General features: G+C 45.1%; 2 protein-coding genes across 5 annotated transcripts in view; one reads left to right on the top strand and one right to left on the bottom strand.

Moving 5' to 3' along the window:
• Nucleotides 1-1,072: 1,072 nt before the first annotated feature.
• TMEM69 (transmembrane protein 69) lies at nucleotides 1,073-3,245 on the bottom strand. The gene is made up of 2 exons (XM_043999441.1): nucleotides 2,853-3,245; nucleotides 1,073-2,069 (listed from the first exon to the last, which is right to left on the bottom strand). Exons 1-2 carry the CDS (start codon nucleotides 2,892-2,894, stop codon nucleotides 1,359-1,361), a joined length of 753 nt encoding a protein of 250 aa, XP_043855376.1. The 5' UTR covers nucleotides 2,895-3,245; the 3' UTR covers nucleotides 1,073-1,358.
• A 252-nt stretch (nucleotides 3,246-3,497) lies between these two features.
• Nucleotides 3,498-17,138, top strand: part of GPBP1L1 (GC-rich promoter binding protein 1 like 1) — a 72,268-nt gene continuing 58,627 nt past the window's right edge. For 2 of the 4 annotated variants that reach the window (XM_043999434.1, XM_043999440.1), the window contains exon 1: nucleotides 3,498-3,658. The gene's annotated coding sequence lies outside the window, so the exon portion shown is untranslated. Of the gene's footprint in view, nucleotides 3,659-3,784; nucleotides 3,881-14,548; nucleotides 14,572-17,138 lie in introns of those variants that run through there. The other 2 variants (XM_043999435.1, XM_043999438.1) reach the window with 2 other exon arrangements.

Here is a 17,138-nt window from a genome sequence, read left to right on the forward strand (position 1 = left end):
AGCATTTATTAAAGTATATTAGGGGTTAGCAAAGAGAGAGGGAGAAAGCTGCCTTCACCTAGCTATCCAAGAGAGAACACTTGAAGTTCTGAAAGTTAGGAAACCTGGCTACCCTCCTTCTTCTGCCACTACTAGCTTGTTCCAGAACCAAAGAGCAATCCTGACACTTCTCCAGTGGAAGTTCTCTCTAGGACCGGAAGCGGGGTGGTCCCCACATGCAGCTCCAAGCTAATTGGCTGGTAGCATTCAAGTCTATTGATTGACATGACTTGAGGGTGGTCCATGAATTGCAGACACTGGGATGACCTTAGAAATCTTAGAAAGGTCACCTCATGCTTTCTTGGTTCTCACAATGGGAACCAGATTTCATATGTATTTCTAACTGTAAGGGGCTAAAATTCTAGCTAGTCTGTCTAAAATATCTAATGAGTGGTCGCCAATAAATTATAAGCTTTAACAAGAGTTAGACTTTTAAGCATTTATTAAGGATAAGAATTTGGTGAAGAGAAAGAGAAAGGCTTAGATTCATCTATCTATTAAAGGGAGAGCGCATTTCTAGCTCCCTTCTCCACCCGAGTCCTCAGGAAAGAGAGCAAGAGCACCAGCCTTGCCCCCTCTTCCTCCCACAAGCAAACATCACTTTCTGACACCAAAAAGCCGCTTGCCCTCAGATGCCTTCTCCTTCTGGCGGAGCGTCGTGCAGTGTCTCCAGAAGGTGGCGTCATTGCAATCGTTACATACCAAAATAAAAAAACCGGTAGTATCATTCCATAGTGAAGTCTTCCACACACCCCCAATACTTTCCCTTCCCCCTCACAGGAAGTGCCATCCCTTCAAGAACCAAATTAAGATCCTTTGCCTCTACTTCCTAAGAGAGCTCAGGACCAAGTGTCTTGTGGTCTCATGGCCTTCCACACAGACTGCAATGTTCCTGCCTTCTACCAGAAGGAAGATGTTCAGGTCAAGCACCCAGCTCCAATGAGCAGGCAAGATAAACACCGAGGGGCAATTTCCAAGATCATATTGGGGAAACAGATGCTAACATGGAACCAGGCTACATGTTTCCCACAGGTACAGAAATCGATCTTCGAGGAGCTACAATGCCCCAGCCAAAGGATGCTCTGTGGTCTTTATTTGGTTTTTTAAAAACTCATTACAATTCATGCATAAATAGCAGAAATAAACCTGTGAGCACTAGCCTACAGCCACATTGGGACAGTCTTCAGGCAACATGATTTCAAGAGGGGGACAATCACTAGATGCTGGAATTACAAAGAGAAAACAAGAAGTGGCCTCTGTGAGCATGTGAAGGAGGTTATTAATAGCCTGCCTGCTCCCAATATGAAAGGAGAGTACGTTCACTCAGCCTGAATTGGTCGTTTAGGGCCAGTTTCTGGATAAAAATCTTTAATTATCAAAGTGGCTACAAATGAAAAAAATGCCACCAATGTCACTACTATTCTCAAGGCTTTGAACCAGTTAGGATAATGGGGCAGGAGGAAGACCTCATTGTGTAATGCCACTCCAAAGCCCATGATCACCATGACAATGGCTTCAGTGAGTCCCTCAGAAATAAGGAAAGCATACCAAGAAAACACCAGTGGGGCCCCACTGCAGGCCAAATTCATGATATCCGGCTTGGCTGGACTGTCTTCTGACAGAGTAAAACCCCACCTGACCCCTCCCAGGAAAGACAGGAAGCTAGCTCCATAGGCCATCTGAGTAAATGCCAAGATGGGTAGGTAGGTTTTGGTCATCAACATGAACAGGGGTGGGGCCACAAAGGGGACCAATCCAGTCAAGGTTATGTAGAGGGCTGGCTTTGGGCTATCCGGCAGGTAGGTGAGAGTGGGTGGTGGCTTCGTGGGGACCGCAGGGACCTTCTTCTTGAAGCAGCAGGAAGACGTGTGATAGTCTTTACCCCCATCCTCAGACCCTACACGGGACATGAGGCGCCAAGGTCTCAGAAAGAAACTGGGGCTGTTCTGCAAAGGAGCCCTTTGGACACAAGGAGTGCCAGCCTTCTGCCTCCCGGAAACCCTTGCCACCAATGAAGAAGTCTTAAGGATCTGCAAGAGAATTAGGGGAGATGAACCAAACCAAACAATGAGCCTAAGAGCCCCGTTAAAGGAACCCATCCACCCTCTTCGAATGTGACCTTTCTACAGGATTTCTAGGAGTGCAGGCCGGAGGCCTAATGAATGACCATTGGGGGATCTGCCCTGACGCTGAGCAGCCCGCCCAGTGGCCCAGTACTTTAGCAACAGGTACCTGAGACACAAAAGTTCCTTAGCGAGGCTCAGAGCTCTGGGTCTGGAGTCAGCAAGACCTGAGTTCAAATCCTGTCTCAGACACTTCCTCGCTGTGTGACCCTGGGCAAGTTACTTAATCTGTTTGCCTCGGTTTCCCCCCTGTCGAATGGACACAATAATAGCACCTACCTGCCAGGGTTGTAGTGAAGATCAAAAAGATGTCTGTAAAGCGCTAAGCAAACCTTAAAGGGTTATGTAAACGCTAGTTATTAGCCATTATTATTACTCAGGAGGAGGGGTGCCTGCATAGTTTGCACCATTGGCTGACCCTAGGAAGGGGGAGGCCTCGGGGCTGACCTCCCTTTCCCTCCGCCAAGCCCGAAAACCTGGAATTTCAGAGCAGTTTGGCCCAAGTGGCGGGACTTGGCCTTGTATGCATGATTCCGCACCCAGGGTGCCCCACCGTGGCATGGAAAAGAGGCTTTTCCCCAAGTCCCCAGGGCCAAACTCGGTCTTCCCCAGTCCGTCCCCCACTGGTGGTCGATGCAGAAGCCCGCGAAGCGCAGGTGGGCGGCGGACCAGAGGGATGCAGGTGCTTACCTGGGAAGAAGATAGAGAACAGCCACGGAGGAGGCGGAGCATGGCGGGTGCGGGTGCGAATAAGCAGGAGAGACGCTTCCGGTTCCGGCGCTCAGGAGAAAATCGTCCGGGGTGGAACTTGGTCCGCGCCTCATGGTTCCTAGGGTCGCTTCCGGGAACGTTGGGCTCCTAATTGCTGTTCCCCGTAGACGGAACTTGAATGGGAAGGGCGGAGTCTGGGTAATCCGGAAAAATTCAAACCGGGATTGTGAGCCGGCTCAGCATCCCGGAACTCAGAATTACAACCCTGCCCTCAAGGAGTTTACATTATAACATAGTCTGGAAGACCTGGACCCACCCCAATCCCCTGTCCAGGGTGAACGAAACGCCTTCCCCGGTTTCACGCTAGTCTGTGCGCATGCGCGACATCCAAACCACAAGTCCCGAAAGGCAACGCGGCGCGCTCGGCGGAGTAGCGTTCATTAAACGTCGCGGAAGCAGGAATGGAAGCGGAAGACAGTTTACGGAGAGCGCATGTGCAATGGTGGGAACGCATGCGCACAGTTGGCGCCAGACCGCTCTCTGGTTCTCTTCTCCCCTCCCCCAGCCCTCACCCTGCGCAGAAGCGCGCGAGACCCCGCCCTCACGCAGCGCGAGGAGGCGGTGGTGGCGGCTGTAGGGGGCGGAGTCGGTCGGAGCGAGGCGGGCGTAGGAAGAGCTGCCGCGGCGCTGTCTGTCCCTGTGCGTACACGGACACAGATACGGACGCGGGCCCTGGCCCAGAGGGACAGAAGACTCAAGCCGCCCCAGCCGTCGCGCGCCGCCAGGTGGGGCTCGGAGCGCTGGGGTCTGAGGCGGGACCAACGGGCAGTGGGGGCGGGGGGGCGGGAGGAGACGTTGGGCCGAGCGCGGCGGTTGGGGGAGGAGCCTCCCAGCCCCGCCTCCTCCGAGCGCGCCCCCGCGGCGGGGCCGCGCGCCTCGGCCGCCATTTTGGGCATAGCTTTGTTGTGGTTGTGAGGCGGCCGGCGGCGGGGGCTACACTGGGCCTGGTGAGTCGGGAGGCGAGCGAGGGGGGTGGGGCGGGCAGGGACCCCCGGCATCGAGGAGGCGCCGCCTTCGGGCCAAAGACGGGTGGGGGCGGCTCCTCGTGACTCTAGCCTCGAGGCGACGGGCTGGGGGGGGACGCGTGTGGGAGCCTCCCCTCCCCCCTCGGACCCGAGCTTGGGGGGTGTGAGCTGCCGCGGTGCAGTCGGCGGCGTCCTTGGGAAAGTCCCGAGGCTTGGGGGCAAAGTCCAGCTGGAGGCTGGGCCCGGCGGCTGGGGCAGGGGCGGGGGCCCGGCCCGGCGGCTGCCTTAATCGAGGGGAAACTCCGAGGCTCAGGGCCCGGGCCGGGGGGCGGCTCCGCTGTCATCCGGCTCCTTTCTGGCGCCTGGGGCCTTGGCCAGCTGTCACCCAGCACGCATTAAGTGACTACTGTGTGCCGGACTGGGGATACAGGCACCCAAGCCGACCTGTGGGGCATGCGTTCCCCTCGGGGGGCGCCCAGGGCGGGGGTCTGGGCACCGGGCCGGCGGACGCGGGACATCCTGGGCAGGACCGTACAGCCGCCGGTTGGCGGGGTGTGTGCCCAGCCTCGGATTGGCCGCAAACACGGAGCGCACCGCCCGGCCTTGGTCCCGGGAGCGGTAGGGAGGGGGCTTGGTCAGACCCGTGCTTCAGGGGCATCATCGCTGGGGAGCTTGCATTGCAGAGACCAGAGTCAGATACAGAGAGATCAATTAGGACGCTACTGCCGGACTCCAGCACTTGTTGGATTAGGGTGGTTTTGGGTGGAGGAGGCCTCCAGGTGGTAGAATTGACCAGGCTCGACCACCCATTGAATAGAGGGGTGAGGAGGGGGACTAGGAAGACAGTGAACTGGTAGGGGTGACACCTAGCAAGGGAAAGAAAGGTGGTGCTCTTGACAAAAATGAGTAAGTTAGGAGTAGGTTTTTGTATAAAAACTTATATGTGGGTATTATTCAAAGATGATCTGAAGATTAGGAAAATCTTAAGCAATTGGAAAATGAATTTGGTATCATTAAGATCCTGGCAAAGTTTACTGAATGTAGTGATATATAGTATTTTCTAAATCTTTGCAATTTTCCTAGTTTTCCGATTATTTTTAAGCTACAAAATTGAGATAGCTGTATTTTTATTTTGGTTAAAAAAACCTGAACTTTCTCAGCCTATTAATCTTAAGTCATTTTTTTTCACTTTTTATGTTCTTATTACTAAAATACCAAATATACCCAAATGCCTGTTGTAATCGAAGGCTGAGAACAAATGGTTTTACCCCGAGTCAAAATATTCAAGAAAATGGAAGTGAAAATGAACCTACAGTATGAAAGTATAGGAGCTTTATTTAGTAGCTTCTGCTTAGCATAGTGCCTGGCACATAGTGGGTGCTTTACAAATGTTTATTGACTAACTGACTCACCGAAAATGATAACTTCAAAACCTCTAATCTTGCTTCATGGGATGGGGGGGCGGGGGGAGGGCAGATAGTGGTAAATCTGCTCCTTGTTTGTACTTACTGGCCTTCAGGGTCAGCAGGCCAAAAATAGTTGATAAAAGTACTTACTTTTACTGAATGCTTTTCTTATTTTGAGGCCTGAGTTTGCTTTTCCTCTGTAGAGCCAGTGCTATGAAACCATCATTTTGCTATTTAATTCCCTGTTAATTGTCTGTGGCTTTGAAACACTTAAAGGAAAATCCTTATAGGATCTATATCCACATGCAGTGAGTGTTCTTTCTGTAATTGTCAAAGAGTTACATCTGTCTTGGTAGAGATCTTTCTGCACGTTGTAATTTGAACTCTACAGCTCTGGGAAGGAGTTGCTCTAGATGTTATTCCCATAGTATCGATGAGGAAACTGAGCCTCAGCTAGCTTAAATGATTTGCACAGGGTCAAACAGCTAGTGTCAGAAGTACTTCATCCCTGTTCTTAGTCCAGTGTAAGCCTCCCTTTCCTCATTGTAAAAATGAGATTTGTTTGGAATAAACTCTTTCTGCTTAGGCTCTCTATACAAGAGTGATATTTGTAATTGGAATATAGTTGTTCCTTAGAACATATATGCAAACTCACATTAAAGTGGTGCACTTTCCTCACACCCTAGTGAATTGTAGGTAGTCAAAGAAGTCTTGTTATCCCATTTGACAGATGAAGAAACTGGGGTCCAGAGAGATTGAGTGACTTTCTTAGCGTTGCAGAGTTCTGGAGAAGCATAACATGATGTTTCAGTTTTCCAGATAAGGAAGAAAATAAATACTTTGGGAAGAAGAGTTAGTGAACTTTACAAACACATGAACTTTGTCAGAAGAAATGAGTTGGAACCTCCTAGATAAGTCATAGAGTTTAGAGCTAAGAAGGAATCTTGGCATCTTTGTTTTATTTATCTATTTTTGAAAGTTTTTCCCCCCAATGTAAATATTTACAAAAGAGGGGAAATCCTTTATCTTCTAGGTGAGAAAATTGAGGCAGGGTGGAGTCACAAGGGTAAATAAAATACATGGTTGAGCCACAGACCTGGAGTCCAAGCAGTGTTCTTAGCCCCCAAGTGCCCCCCCCATTAAAATGGGAATGTTCATACTCTACCTGTCCAGAGAATATCAGAATTGGAATCAACCCTAGAGGCTTCTTAATTCTACCTTGACCAAACAGAATTGACTGACTCAAAGCTATCTCTACCCTTTGCTTGGAGACCTTTAGAGAAGGAGAAGGCACCATGATCTGAGGCAGTCTGTCCATTGCATGAGTGGATTGATCTCATTGTTAGTGAACTTTTCTTTAGATCGTGCTAATATAAAATCCAGCATTCCTGAGACGTTGGGGCAAGTCATTTTACCACTTGGAGGCCCAGTTTCATCATCTGTAAAATGAGGTTAGACTAGAAAAATGAAGAATCATGGAATGTCAAAGTTGGAAGGGAAGCAGGCTCTGGCCAGAGCAGAGTGCAACAAGTTTATTGCCTCCCTAGTCCTTGACACTGTCTCAGATCACATTAACTTTTTTTTAAACTCCTATTTTACAATGTTGACTTATATGGAACTGACAGTCCATTGAGACCCTTGGATCTTTTTCAGACAATTGCTGTCTCTCTACTCTTCCCCTACTTAATAATTATGAAGGTGATTTTTTTGGACCTGTGTAAGTTTATTTCTTTTCAGTTACATCTTACTAAATTTAGGGTTCTAGCCAGCTAGGTAGCACAGTGGATAGAGTGCTAGGCCTGGCAGAGCAGAGTTCAAATGTGGCCTCAGACACTGGCTAGCTGTGGAATCTTTTGCAAGTCACTTAACCCTATTTACCTCAGTTTCCTCGTTTGTAAAATGAATCGGAGAAGGAAATAGCAAAGCACTCCAGTATCTTTCCCAAACAGGGTCACAAAGAGTTGGACAAGACTGAAATGACTGAACAACAACAAGCCTTTTTTTAGATCCTGATTGTTTCATCCCAAAGATTAGCTCTACCATCTATGCCTTTGTCCAAATATTAATAAAAATATTAAGAAGATTGGGCACCAGCACAGATCTCTAGGATCATTTACTACTACATGTTTATATAGCACTTTAAAGTTTTCAAAGTGCTTTACAAATACTATTTTATACTCACAACTACCTGACCTGGGGGAAGGGGTTGGTGGGGTGCATTTATCATCTCCGTCCTATAGATGAGCATACTGAGGCAGAAGGAGATGAAGTGACTGCCCAGGGTCACCTAGCTAATAAGTGTCTTAGGTGGAAATTTAATTCAGGTCTTTCTGACTTCAAGTTCAGCACTCTGTCCACTGTACCATCTAGTTATCTCAGAAACCTCCTTTTATTTGACAGTTCATACATGATACACTATATTTACACAAAAATTATATATATTTATATATATATATAAGTTTGAATTTAACATAAAATAAAATTAGTTTCTCCATCCATAGTAGAGCAGATTACTGTACAACTTTATTTTCATCTTAAATAAATGATAAATTTATTGTTACTTTCAAAGCTATTCTGCTCATTTCCTTTTTTTTTTTTTTAGTGAGGCAATTAGGGTTAAGTGACTTGCCCAGGGTCACACAGCTAGTAAGTGTTAAGTGTCTGAGGCTGGATTTAAACTCAGGTACTCCTGACTTCAGGGCCGGTGCTCTATCCACTGCGCCATCCACATGCTCATTTCCTCCTAAACTTCCTTTTATTCTTCTATGCATTTAAAAAAATTCTTCAGTGACCCTTTTAAAGAATTATATTATTGCCCATTCCCCTCTTCGCGCCCCCCCCCCCCCCCAATCGAAAAGAAAAGGAAAATCAAAGCATTTGCAGTCACCATGTGTCATGCTTGGAGGACAGAAGGGAGCTTATAGGAGATATATTAAGAAGGTAAGATTGACAGGCCTTGGCAACAGATTGGATGTGGTGGGTGAGAGAAAGTAGGAAGTTAAGGATGACACCTAGGTTTCAAGCCTGGATGATTTGGAAGATGGTGGTTCCCCATACAGTAATAAGGAAGTGTGGAAAGAGAAAAAGTTTGAGAAGAAAGATAATGAGTTCAGTTTTGGAGTTGTTGAGTTTAAGGTGTGTACAGAACACATTCAGTTTGAAATGTCTAATAGATAGTTGGAGATGCAAGTCTGATAGTTAGGAAAAGAGATTGGGGCTGGATAAAGTAGATTTGAGAATCATCAGTATAAAGATGGTAATGAAATCTATAGGAGTTGATGAGATCACCAAGTGAAATGGTAGAGAGGAAGGAGAGGGTCTAGGAAAACCACATGAGATTGGGGGTCAGGGGGAGATAGAGAAGATGTTTGAGTGATGTAGAAGGAGCTCTTGGCCAAAGACCTGGTGTGGGGTTTTTTGGGTTTTTGGGTTGTTTTTGTTTTGGGGTTTTGTTGTTTTGTTGTTTTCAGGAAAGTATGGAGTCCTCAGTTGAGATGGAATTTAGGGGTGCTTTGGGAAAATTGACAAGTTTTGGAATGGCCAATAAGGGAAGAGTAGCAAGACTTCTCTTCTTTTCCTTCTCCTCCTTCTTCCTTCTTCTTCTCCTCCTCCTTCTTCTTCCTTCTTCTCCTTCTTCTCCTCCTTCTCCTCCTTCTTCTTCTGGCAATGGGGGTTAAGTGACTTACCCAGGGTCACACAGCTAGTAAGTGTCAGGTGTCTGAGGTCAGATTTGGACTCAGGTACTCTTGAATCCAGGGCCGGTGCTTTATCCACTGCGCCACCGAGCTGCCCCAGAACTTCCTTTCTACACTGATTATAAACCATAAATTTGTTATGTACCCAGAAAGCATGGTTTCATGACCTCCTGCTCCATTAAGCAGCATATTAATAGGGTCAAAGGAGGATGTTGGGAATAATCCAGGTTTGAGTTTGGAAAACAGTGATTTTGAAGTAAAGATAAGATAGAGTTGGACTAATTCACTAAGAGGTCAAGATAAGGAAAAGAGTTGTAGCTAGTGCAGAGGTGATGGCCTGAGACAAAGCTGAGAGGTGGGCTATTGGAGCTGTTAGTGAGGAATAAGAGCAGGTATGGGATCATAAGGCAGAGGGAAAGATGGATTGAGACAAGGTTATTGTCAGAAAAGGGAATTTCAGAGTTCTTGAACATGAAAGTAGAACATTTTGTGGGTGAAGGCAAGGTCACAATCTCTTGAATAGCTGAGGTGAAGTAGAACAGTACGTCAGGGGAAATGAGTAGTTTGAGGAACTTGAAAGTTAGGGAATTTTAGGGGCTATTCTGTATATGGAGGTTCCCTGGTATATGAAGGCAAGAGATGATGAGGAGAAAGATACTTCTAGCCAGCAACTAAACTCACAGAAGGAAGGAGAATGTCAAGAGAGTCACTGGTCTCTGGAGCAATTTGGAATTATGCCAAAAGGGACTTTGAGTTGTAGTGTTGTAAAAGTAATGTTGTAGGGAGGCAGCTAGGTGGCTCAGTGGATAAAGCACCAGCCCTGGATTCAGGAGGATCTGAGTTCAAATTCTACCTCAGACACTTGACACTTATTAGCTGTGTGACCCTGGGCAAGTTACTTAATCTTCGTTGCCCCACCCCCCCAAAATTTAAAATAAAATAAAAAAAAGTCATGTTGTAAACCAGTTCTTCCACATAAACTCTAGCATATAGCCTTAAAAGTTTCTTTCTTTCTTTTTTTTTTTTTAAGTGAGGCGATTGGGGTTAAGTGACTAGCCCAGGGTCACACAGCTAGTAAGTGTTAAGTGTCTGAGGCCAGATTTGAACTCAGGTACTCCTGAATCCAGGGCTGGTGCTTTATCAACTGCACCACCTAGCTGCCCCCAGCTTTAAAAGTTTCTAAAATGTCTGTACTCTTTGACCCAGAAATCCTTCTGCTAGATGTTTAACTCAAGGAGTTACAGACCAAAAGGTCCCATATGCTCTAAAATATAGTCACACTTCTGTGGTAGCTAAGAACCAGAAACAAAGCAGATGCCCTTCAGTTGGGGAATGTCGGAAATAGCCATCGCAAAGGCACAAAAGTGGAAGAAGGAGCATCATGCATGAGGAACAACCAGTAGACAGGACAGAACTCTATGGCTGTGCTACATGAGTCAGAAGGGAAGTGTACAGAAAGTTAAACACTGGTCTGATCTCTGTTTAATCAGCTTTGTATCTCCCTCAGCAGTTAACATAAGGTGGGCCCAAGAGAGCTGTGTGTTCAGCATAGGGAATGCTGCTTATTTTGCTAGGTTTGTGTTAGAGCCTGCTTTATTTCATGAGACTAGAGAAATCCTCTCACTGGTTTAGCAGGAGGCAGTAGTAAGAAACTTTCCCTCTGATAGTTTAGAATATAGTGATACATCACTCTTATTAAAACTCTGGGTTTCCTGTTATGAGGGTGGGGGTAAAAGCTATAGGACCAGTGGTTATTTTTATTTACCAAAGTATATGAGAAAATTTTTATTCGAGATTTTTCATTTTTCTAATTGGGAAATAATGACCCATTTTGGAGAGAGCCGCCAAAGGAGGTCCTTTATAGGTATTTCCTAAAGGAGTCTTTCTCCCTATATACGCACCATATATAGTGAGAGTATAACAAACTCTCATGTTAGCACATACAAGGTAGCATAGAGTTATAGTAAAGTTTTGGGGAAATGCTTTCATTTTTGGAAATTTTACTGAATTAGAAAAACTGAGCATTGAATAGTCCCTACACAAAAGGACTCTCCCCCAGAACATGCCTAACAAGTACTTTGTTAATACAGATCAGAATTTTCACAATAACAAACTATAGAGTTGTTTTTTCTTAGCCCATAGAAGACATTGTGGGCAGCAAGGTGTGGTGCAGTGGATAGAGCACCAGGCCTGGGCAAGTCACTTAACCCTGTTTGCCTCCGTTTCTTCATTTGTAAAATGAGCTGGTGAAGGAAATGACAAATCACTTGAGTATCTTTGCTAAGAAAAGCCCATATCGGGTCACAAAGAGTTGGGCATGACTTAAAACAACTAAACAACAGAAGGCAGTATTGCTTTATTTTGTAATAAATTAAATCAACTCAGCAGCCATTTCTTTCTTTTGCAGGGCAGTGACAGTTAAGTGACTTGCCCAGGGTCACACGGCTATAATTGTTGAGTGTCTCAGGCCAGACCTGAACTCAGGTCCTCCTGAATCCAGGGCCAGCTCTCTATCCACTGCACGGCCTAGCTGCCTCCTCAGCAGCCATTTCTTAAGCCCTCTCTACTGGGGTTGGGGTGGGGGAGCTGTAGTAGGGTCTGGGAATATGAGGACTCAAAAAAACCCAACCTTATACTTCCCCTCAAGGAGCTTGTTTTCCGCTGAAGAAATTCAAGTTCACAGATACTAAATGCAAGATAAATTGAGGTTAAAAAAAAACCCTTAACAATTGATGGTGTTAGAAAGATCTTCCTTGTAGGAAGTGACACCTAGACTGGGGCTTAAATAATTCTAAGAGACAGAAAGTAAGGGAGGGGAAAGTCCAAGGGATAGGGGACCATGTGGGAAGGCAAAGATGGAGGGGCAGTAAATGGCATGTCCAGTTAGCTGGACAGTAGAGCTTGCAAAAGGTAGTATTAAATAAGGCTAGAACAAGAGGGGTAAGCACAAGATTTTGGAGGACTTTAACTGAGAAGTTAATAGTTTGTTTTTAGAGGCAGTAAGGAGGCAGTGAAGGTTATTGAACAAGAGGGTGACAGGACAGACCTTTGTCTTAGGAAGATTATTTGGGGAACAGAATAGATTGGAGATGGGCTAGACTGGGTTGAGATGACTAATTAGAAAAAATTATAGATGCTAGCCCAGAGATGTAAAGAAGAAAACAGATGTGAAAATGGAATAGACCAGATTTGACAATTGATTGGCTTTAGGAAGTGAGAAAGAGGCAAAAGTCATGGTAGAATATATGGATGACTGAGAAGCTTGATGGTACCCTGAAGAGAAAAAGGGAAGTTTAGGGTAGGGGTGCCATGGGGAAGGTAAGAATTCCATTTCAGAAATTCTGAATTGGAGATGCTGATAGGATATTCAGCTAGAGATGTAATGTGGCACTAGACCTTAGGAGAGGAGTTTGGGCTAAAAACATAGATTTGGAAGTCAAATCATGGAAACTAATGAGATCACTGAGAGATCATGTAGAGCAAAGCTTCTTTGGGGGCAAGGGGGCGGCCAATGAGTGTTAAGTGACTTGCCCAGGGTCACACAGCTGGTGTCAAGTGTCTGAGGCTGGATTTGAACTCAGGTCCTCCTGGATCCAGGGCCGGTGCTTTAGCCACTACACCACCTAGCCGCCCCACAAAGCTTCTTAAACTCCGAGTATCTACCCTACATGAGGTCCAGTAACTGAATGTGGGGGTTGCAAAAAATTTGGCAATAAATGTTTGATTTGTATATCTATTTTATATACCTGGGGTCCCATAACATTTCTCAGGTGAAAAGGTGTTAAAAGTGGAAAAAGAAGCCCTGGTGTAGAGAGAAAAGTGCCCAGGACAGAGCCTTGGAGGACACCCATGGGAGGTGGGATGATTAAGAGAAGGAGCAGTCACATGAGTAAGAGGAGAAGCCCAGAGACAGCAGTGTCACAGTAGCCAAAGGAAAAAAGAAATTCTCATAATGATTGTGTGGTCAACATTGCCCAAAAAAGCAGAGAAGTCAAGAAGGATGAGGACAGCAAAAAGGCTGAGTGCCCAACATACAGTAGGCATTTAAATGCTTTTTGGTTCATCAATTCTTGATAGCCTCTGAGAGTATGGTGTTACTTAAATGGTGGTCTGAAACCAGATCGCAAGAATTCCAGGAGTAGAAAGTGAAGACGTAGAATCAATCAAGTATATACTACATGTCTATTTGTGTCAGGAACCTTACTGAATACTACTGGGATCCATAGAAAAGAAAAAAAACATGGTTCATACCCTCAAGGAGCTCACGTGCTGATGGAGGAGGCAACAGTGTTGTAAACAACTATATTCATAGGAGAAATATAAAGTCTAAATGGGAAGTGATCCCAGAGAGAAAGGTGACATTTGAGCTGAGTCTTGAAGGAAGCCAGGAAAGCCATGAGCGGGGCATGCCTGGCATAGGAGACAGCTAGTGAAAATGCCTGGAATTGGAGATGGAGTGTCTTTTTGGTTGGTGTTTGAGCAACAGAAAAGGAGGCCAATATCACTGAATCATAGAGTGTGTGGTTGGGGGTGAGGTGGTAAAATTAGAAAACTGGCAAGGTAGGTCGTGGAGAGGTTATGAGCTTTTTAAGCCAAAGACGATTTAATAGTTGATCCTAGAGCCACTGGAGTTTATTTAGAAGGGGGTGACATAGTCACACCTTCACTTTAAGAAAGTTGTTTTGGAAGCTGGATGGACTAGAGTGAGGAGAGACCAAAGTGAGGAAGAGACTTGAGGCAGGGAGGCCAACCAGCAATCATCCAGGGCTGAGGTGTTTGGGCCTGCCTACACCAGGGGATGGCAGTACAGGAGAAAGCTTGCAAAAGTAGATTGGAGGGGCAGCTACATGGCGCAGTGGATAGAGCACTGGCCCTGGAGTCAGGAGGATCTGAATTCAAATCCAGCCTCAGACACTTACTAGCTGTATGACCCTGGGCAAGTCACTTAACCCCAATTGCCTCACAAAAAAGGTAGATTGGAGGTAGACGGAGCAAAGCTCTGTTGACAGGACTTGTCGACCGATTGGATATGAGTGGGTAAGAGTGTGGAATTGAGAATAGCATCTACCTTGCAAGTCTGTGTGACTAGAAGGATGGTGGTACCCCAGACTATAGTTGGCAAGTTTGGAATGAAAGTGATAATTAATGCTTCTTTCACATTAAGAAGTTTTTAAGTTTGTCAAATATTTACTTATTGAATTTATCCATTTTGAGGGAGTGTTACTTCCGTTTGTGGTCCTTTCCACCAAATTCCTTTTGTTTGTTTAGTAAATTCTTTTCATATAAGAGTGCAGTATTTGCTACTTTTGAATAAATAGGTTAGCTAAATATTGACATAATATAGAAAATTTCACATCCAACAAAGTTGACCTCAAGAATACTAGTGTTAAAAAAAAAAAAAAGAATACTGGTGTTATTTCTTTTCTTTTTTTTTTTTTTTGCCCAGGGTCATACAGCTAGTACGTGTCAAGTGTCTGAAGCTGGATTTGAACTCAGGTTCTCCTGAATCCAGGGCCGGTGCTTTATCCACTGTGCCACCACCCCACTAGTGTTATTTCTTAAGGATCAATCAGTAAGCATTTAAAACCCTATGTACCAAATTGAAGCTACAAAGACAAAAGACTGTTCCTGTCCTCAAAGTGTTTACATTGTACTACATTGTATTATTGGGTTACATCATGATCACAGATAAGTACAGAATGTGTATAAAATTCACAAAGAATGGGAGGTAGGGAATCCCTAGAAACTGGAGATCAGACTGAGCTTCGAATAATAACTAGAATTTATATAGCAGCTTAAGGTTTGATAAAGTGCTTTACATGGGTTATTTCATTTCCATAACTTTGTGAAGTAGATGCTCTTATTATCCCCATTTTACTGATGAAGAAACTGAGGCACACAGAATTATATGGTTTTGCTAGGAGTGGAAGGAGAGGGAAGAGGAGGAAGAGGAAGAGATTCCAGTCATGTCCCAGAATGTGTACAATGGTAGGGAAGCAGGAGGTACAATGTTATGTACTGGGAGCAAGTCCAGTTTGGCTGAAAGTATGTGGAGTAATGTGTAATCAGCCTAGAAAGATAAGCTGGAGTCAGATTGTGAAGAGATTTAAATGCCATACTTGGGAATTTATATTTTATTCCTTTTTTTTTTTTTTTTTTTTTTTTTTTTTTTTTTTTTTTTTTTTTTGCAGGGCAATGAGGGTTAAGTAACTTGCCCAGTAAGTGTCAAGTGTCTGAGGTCAGATTTGAACTCAGGTACTCTTGAATGCAGGGCTGGTGTTTTATTCACTGCGCCACCTAGCTGCCCCCTATTTTATTCTAAAGTCAGTGAGCATAGGCATTACTTAATCATATTTGTGCTTTAGAAATATCAATTTAATGGTTATGTGGAGGGTGGATAGGAGAGACAAGACTGCATTTGAGACTCATTAGGGAGTTACTGCATTGAAAAGAGAGAATTGGCCAGGTACTTGCTAGCCAGATATAGGGAGTTAAGTGAAAGATAGTGGATAGGAAAAAAGAAAAAGAAAGATAGTGGATTCACATGGTTGACCTTTTTTCTTTTCTTTTCTTTTCTTTTCACCCTTTTATTTGACATTGTCTCTTTGTGTGCTTCTTTCTTTTCTTTTCCTTGGCTGGGCAATTGGGGTTAAGTGACTTGCCCAGGGTCACACAGTTTGTAAGTGTTAAGTGTCTGAGACCGGATTTGAACTCAGGTCCTCCCGAATCCACCTAGCTGCCCTGTCTTTGTATACTTCTTAAGCTTCACCTTCACCTTTGCCTTCCTCCTCAAACTCTGTATTACAGCCATGCTGGCTGCCTTATGTCAGGGCCTCCTTGCCCAGGCCTCCTCTGATCCATAGGTAACCTTCAGGACTCAGGAAGATTCTCTGGCCTCCCAGCTGACAAGCAACAAAACAGCTCATTTTATCTGTTCTACTCCCACTTGTGTGTCCGTGGTTTCTCCCCAATTAGAGTGTAAGGTTCTGGGAGTCAAAGTCTTGACCTTTTTTCTTTTCTGCAGGGTACCAACCATAATCGCTGATTAATACATGTTTGTTGATTGATTAAGGATGGGTTTGGGGGAAGTCATAGGATTTATTTTTTTTTTTTAATTTAAAATTTTTTTTTCGGTGAGGCAATTGGGGTTAAGTGACTTGCCCAGGGTCACACAGCTAGTGTCAAGTGTCTGAGGCTGGATTTGAACTCAGGTACTCCTGACTCCAGGGCTGGTGCTCTATTCACTGCACCACCTAGCTGCCCTGAGTTATAGAATTTTAACATTGGGAAGAACCTCAGGGACCATCTAGACCAACCCATACACGGGAATCCCCACTCCATCTCCCTGCTTGAAGATCTCCAAGGGTGGTGGTCCCACCACTTCTCCAGCCATTGAGTCCACTTTCACACAGCTCTAAACGTTAGAATGTTTTCTATTTAATTTTAATTGGCATCTTTGTAACTTTTATCTACTGCTCCTGGTTTTACCTAGACCGAGTCTAGTCCCTCATCCACTAACAGCAGCCTTTCCGTTCCTTGAATACGGCTGTCAGTCCTTGCCCACCCCTAGTCTTCTCTTTTCCAGGTCATCCTCCTCTGCATGACCTTTTGCTTCTCCGTGCCCTCCCCTATGTGGTCAGACTAGCACAGCATAGAGAGGGACTAACACCTCCTTATTCCCAGAAGCTCGCTCTGCCTCAGTGCAGCTCAAGATCCCATTGGCTTTTTTGGGCTGCTATTGCTGATTCATACTGAGCTATTCAAAAGCAACAACAACAAACAAACTGATCCTTTTCAGAACAATTACTGCCTCCCCATACCTCCTACAGGTTTTATTTGTGGGATTTGTTTACATTTATCCCTAATGAGGTTCATCTTAGACTCAGCCCAGTGCACTAGTTTGTCAGTGGTAGTGTTTTCTATTCTGACTCTGTCATCATCTAGTATGATTCTCCCATCCAGCCTTGTGTTACGTGTTCATTTGAAGAGCGTACCATTTTACACAGGGCCAGTATTGATCCCTGGGGTACTCTTAGAGGCCTTCCAAGCTGACTGCAAATGATCGGCACTCTGGATATGACCTTTCAGCCAGGTCTGCTTTCCCTCAAGCTTCCAACCTTTGTTTTGGTTTTTGCTGCT

Source organism: Dromiciops gliroides, chromosome 4, assembly GCF_019393635.1.
Source record: "Dromiciops gliroides isolate mDroGli1 chromosome 4, mDroGli1.pri, whole genome shotgun sequence".
NCBI lineage: Eukaryota > Metazoa > Chordata > Mammalia > Microbiotheria > Microbiotheriidae > Dromiciops > Dromiciops gliroides.

What these genes read in the sequence shown, in the direction of transcription:
- TMEM69 (XM_043999441.1), bottom strand. Translation starts at nt 2,894, where the DNA reads ATGCTCCGCCTCCTCCGTGGCTGTTCTCTATCTTCTTCCCAG. An exon ending in GTTCTCTATCTTCTTCCCAG is followed by an intron (nt 2,070 to 2,852) that starts GTAAGCACCTGC and finishes ATTCTCTTGCAG; the next exon opens with ATCCTTAAGACTTCTTCATT.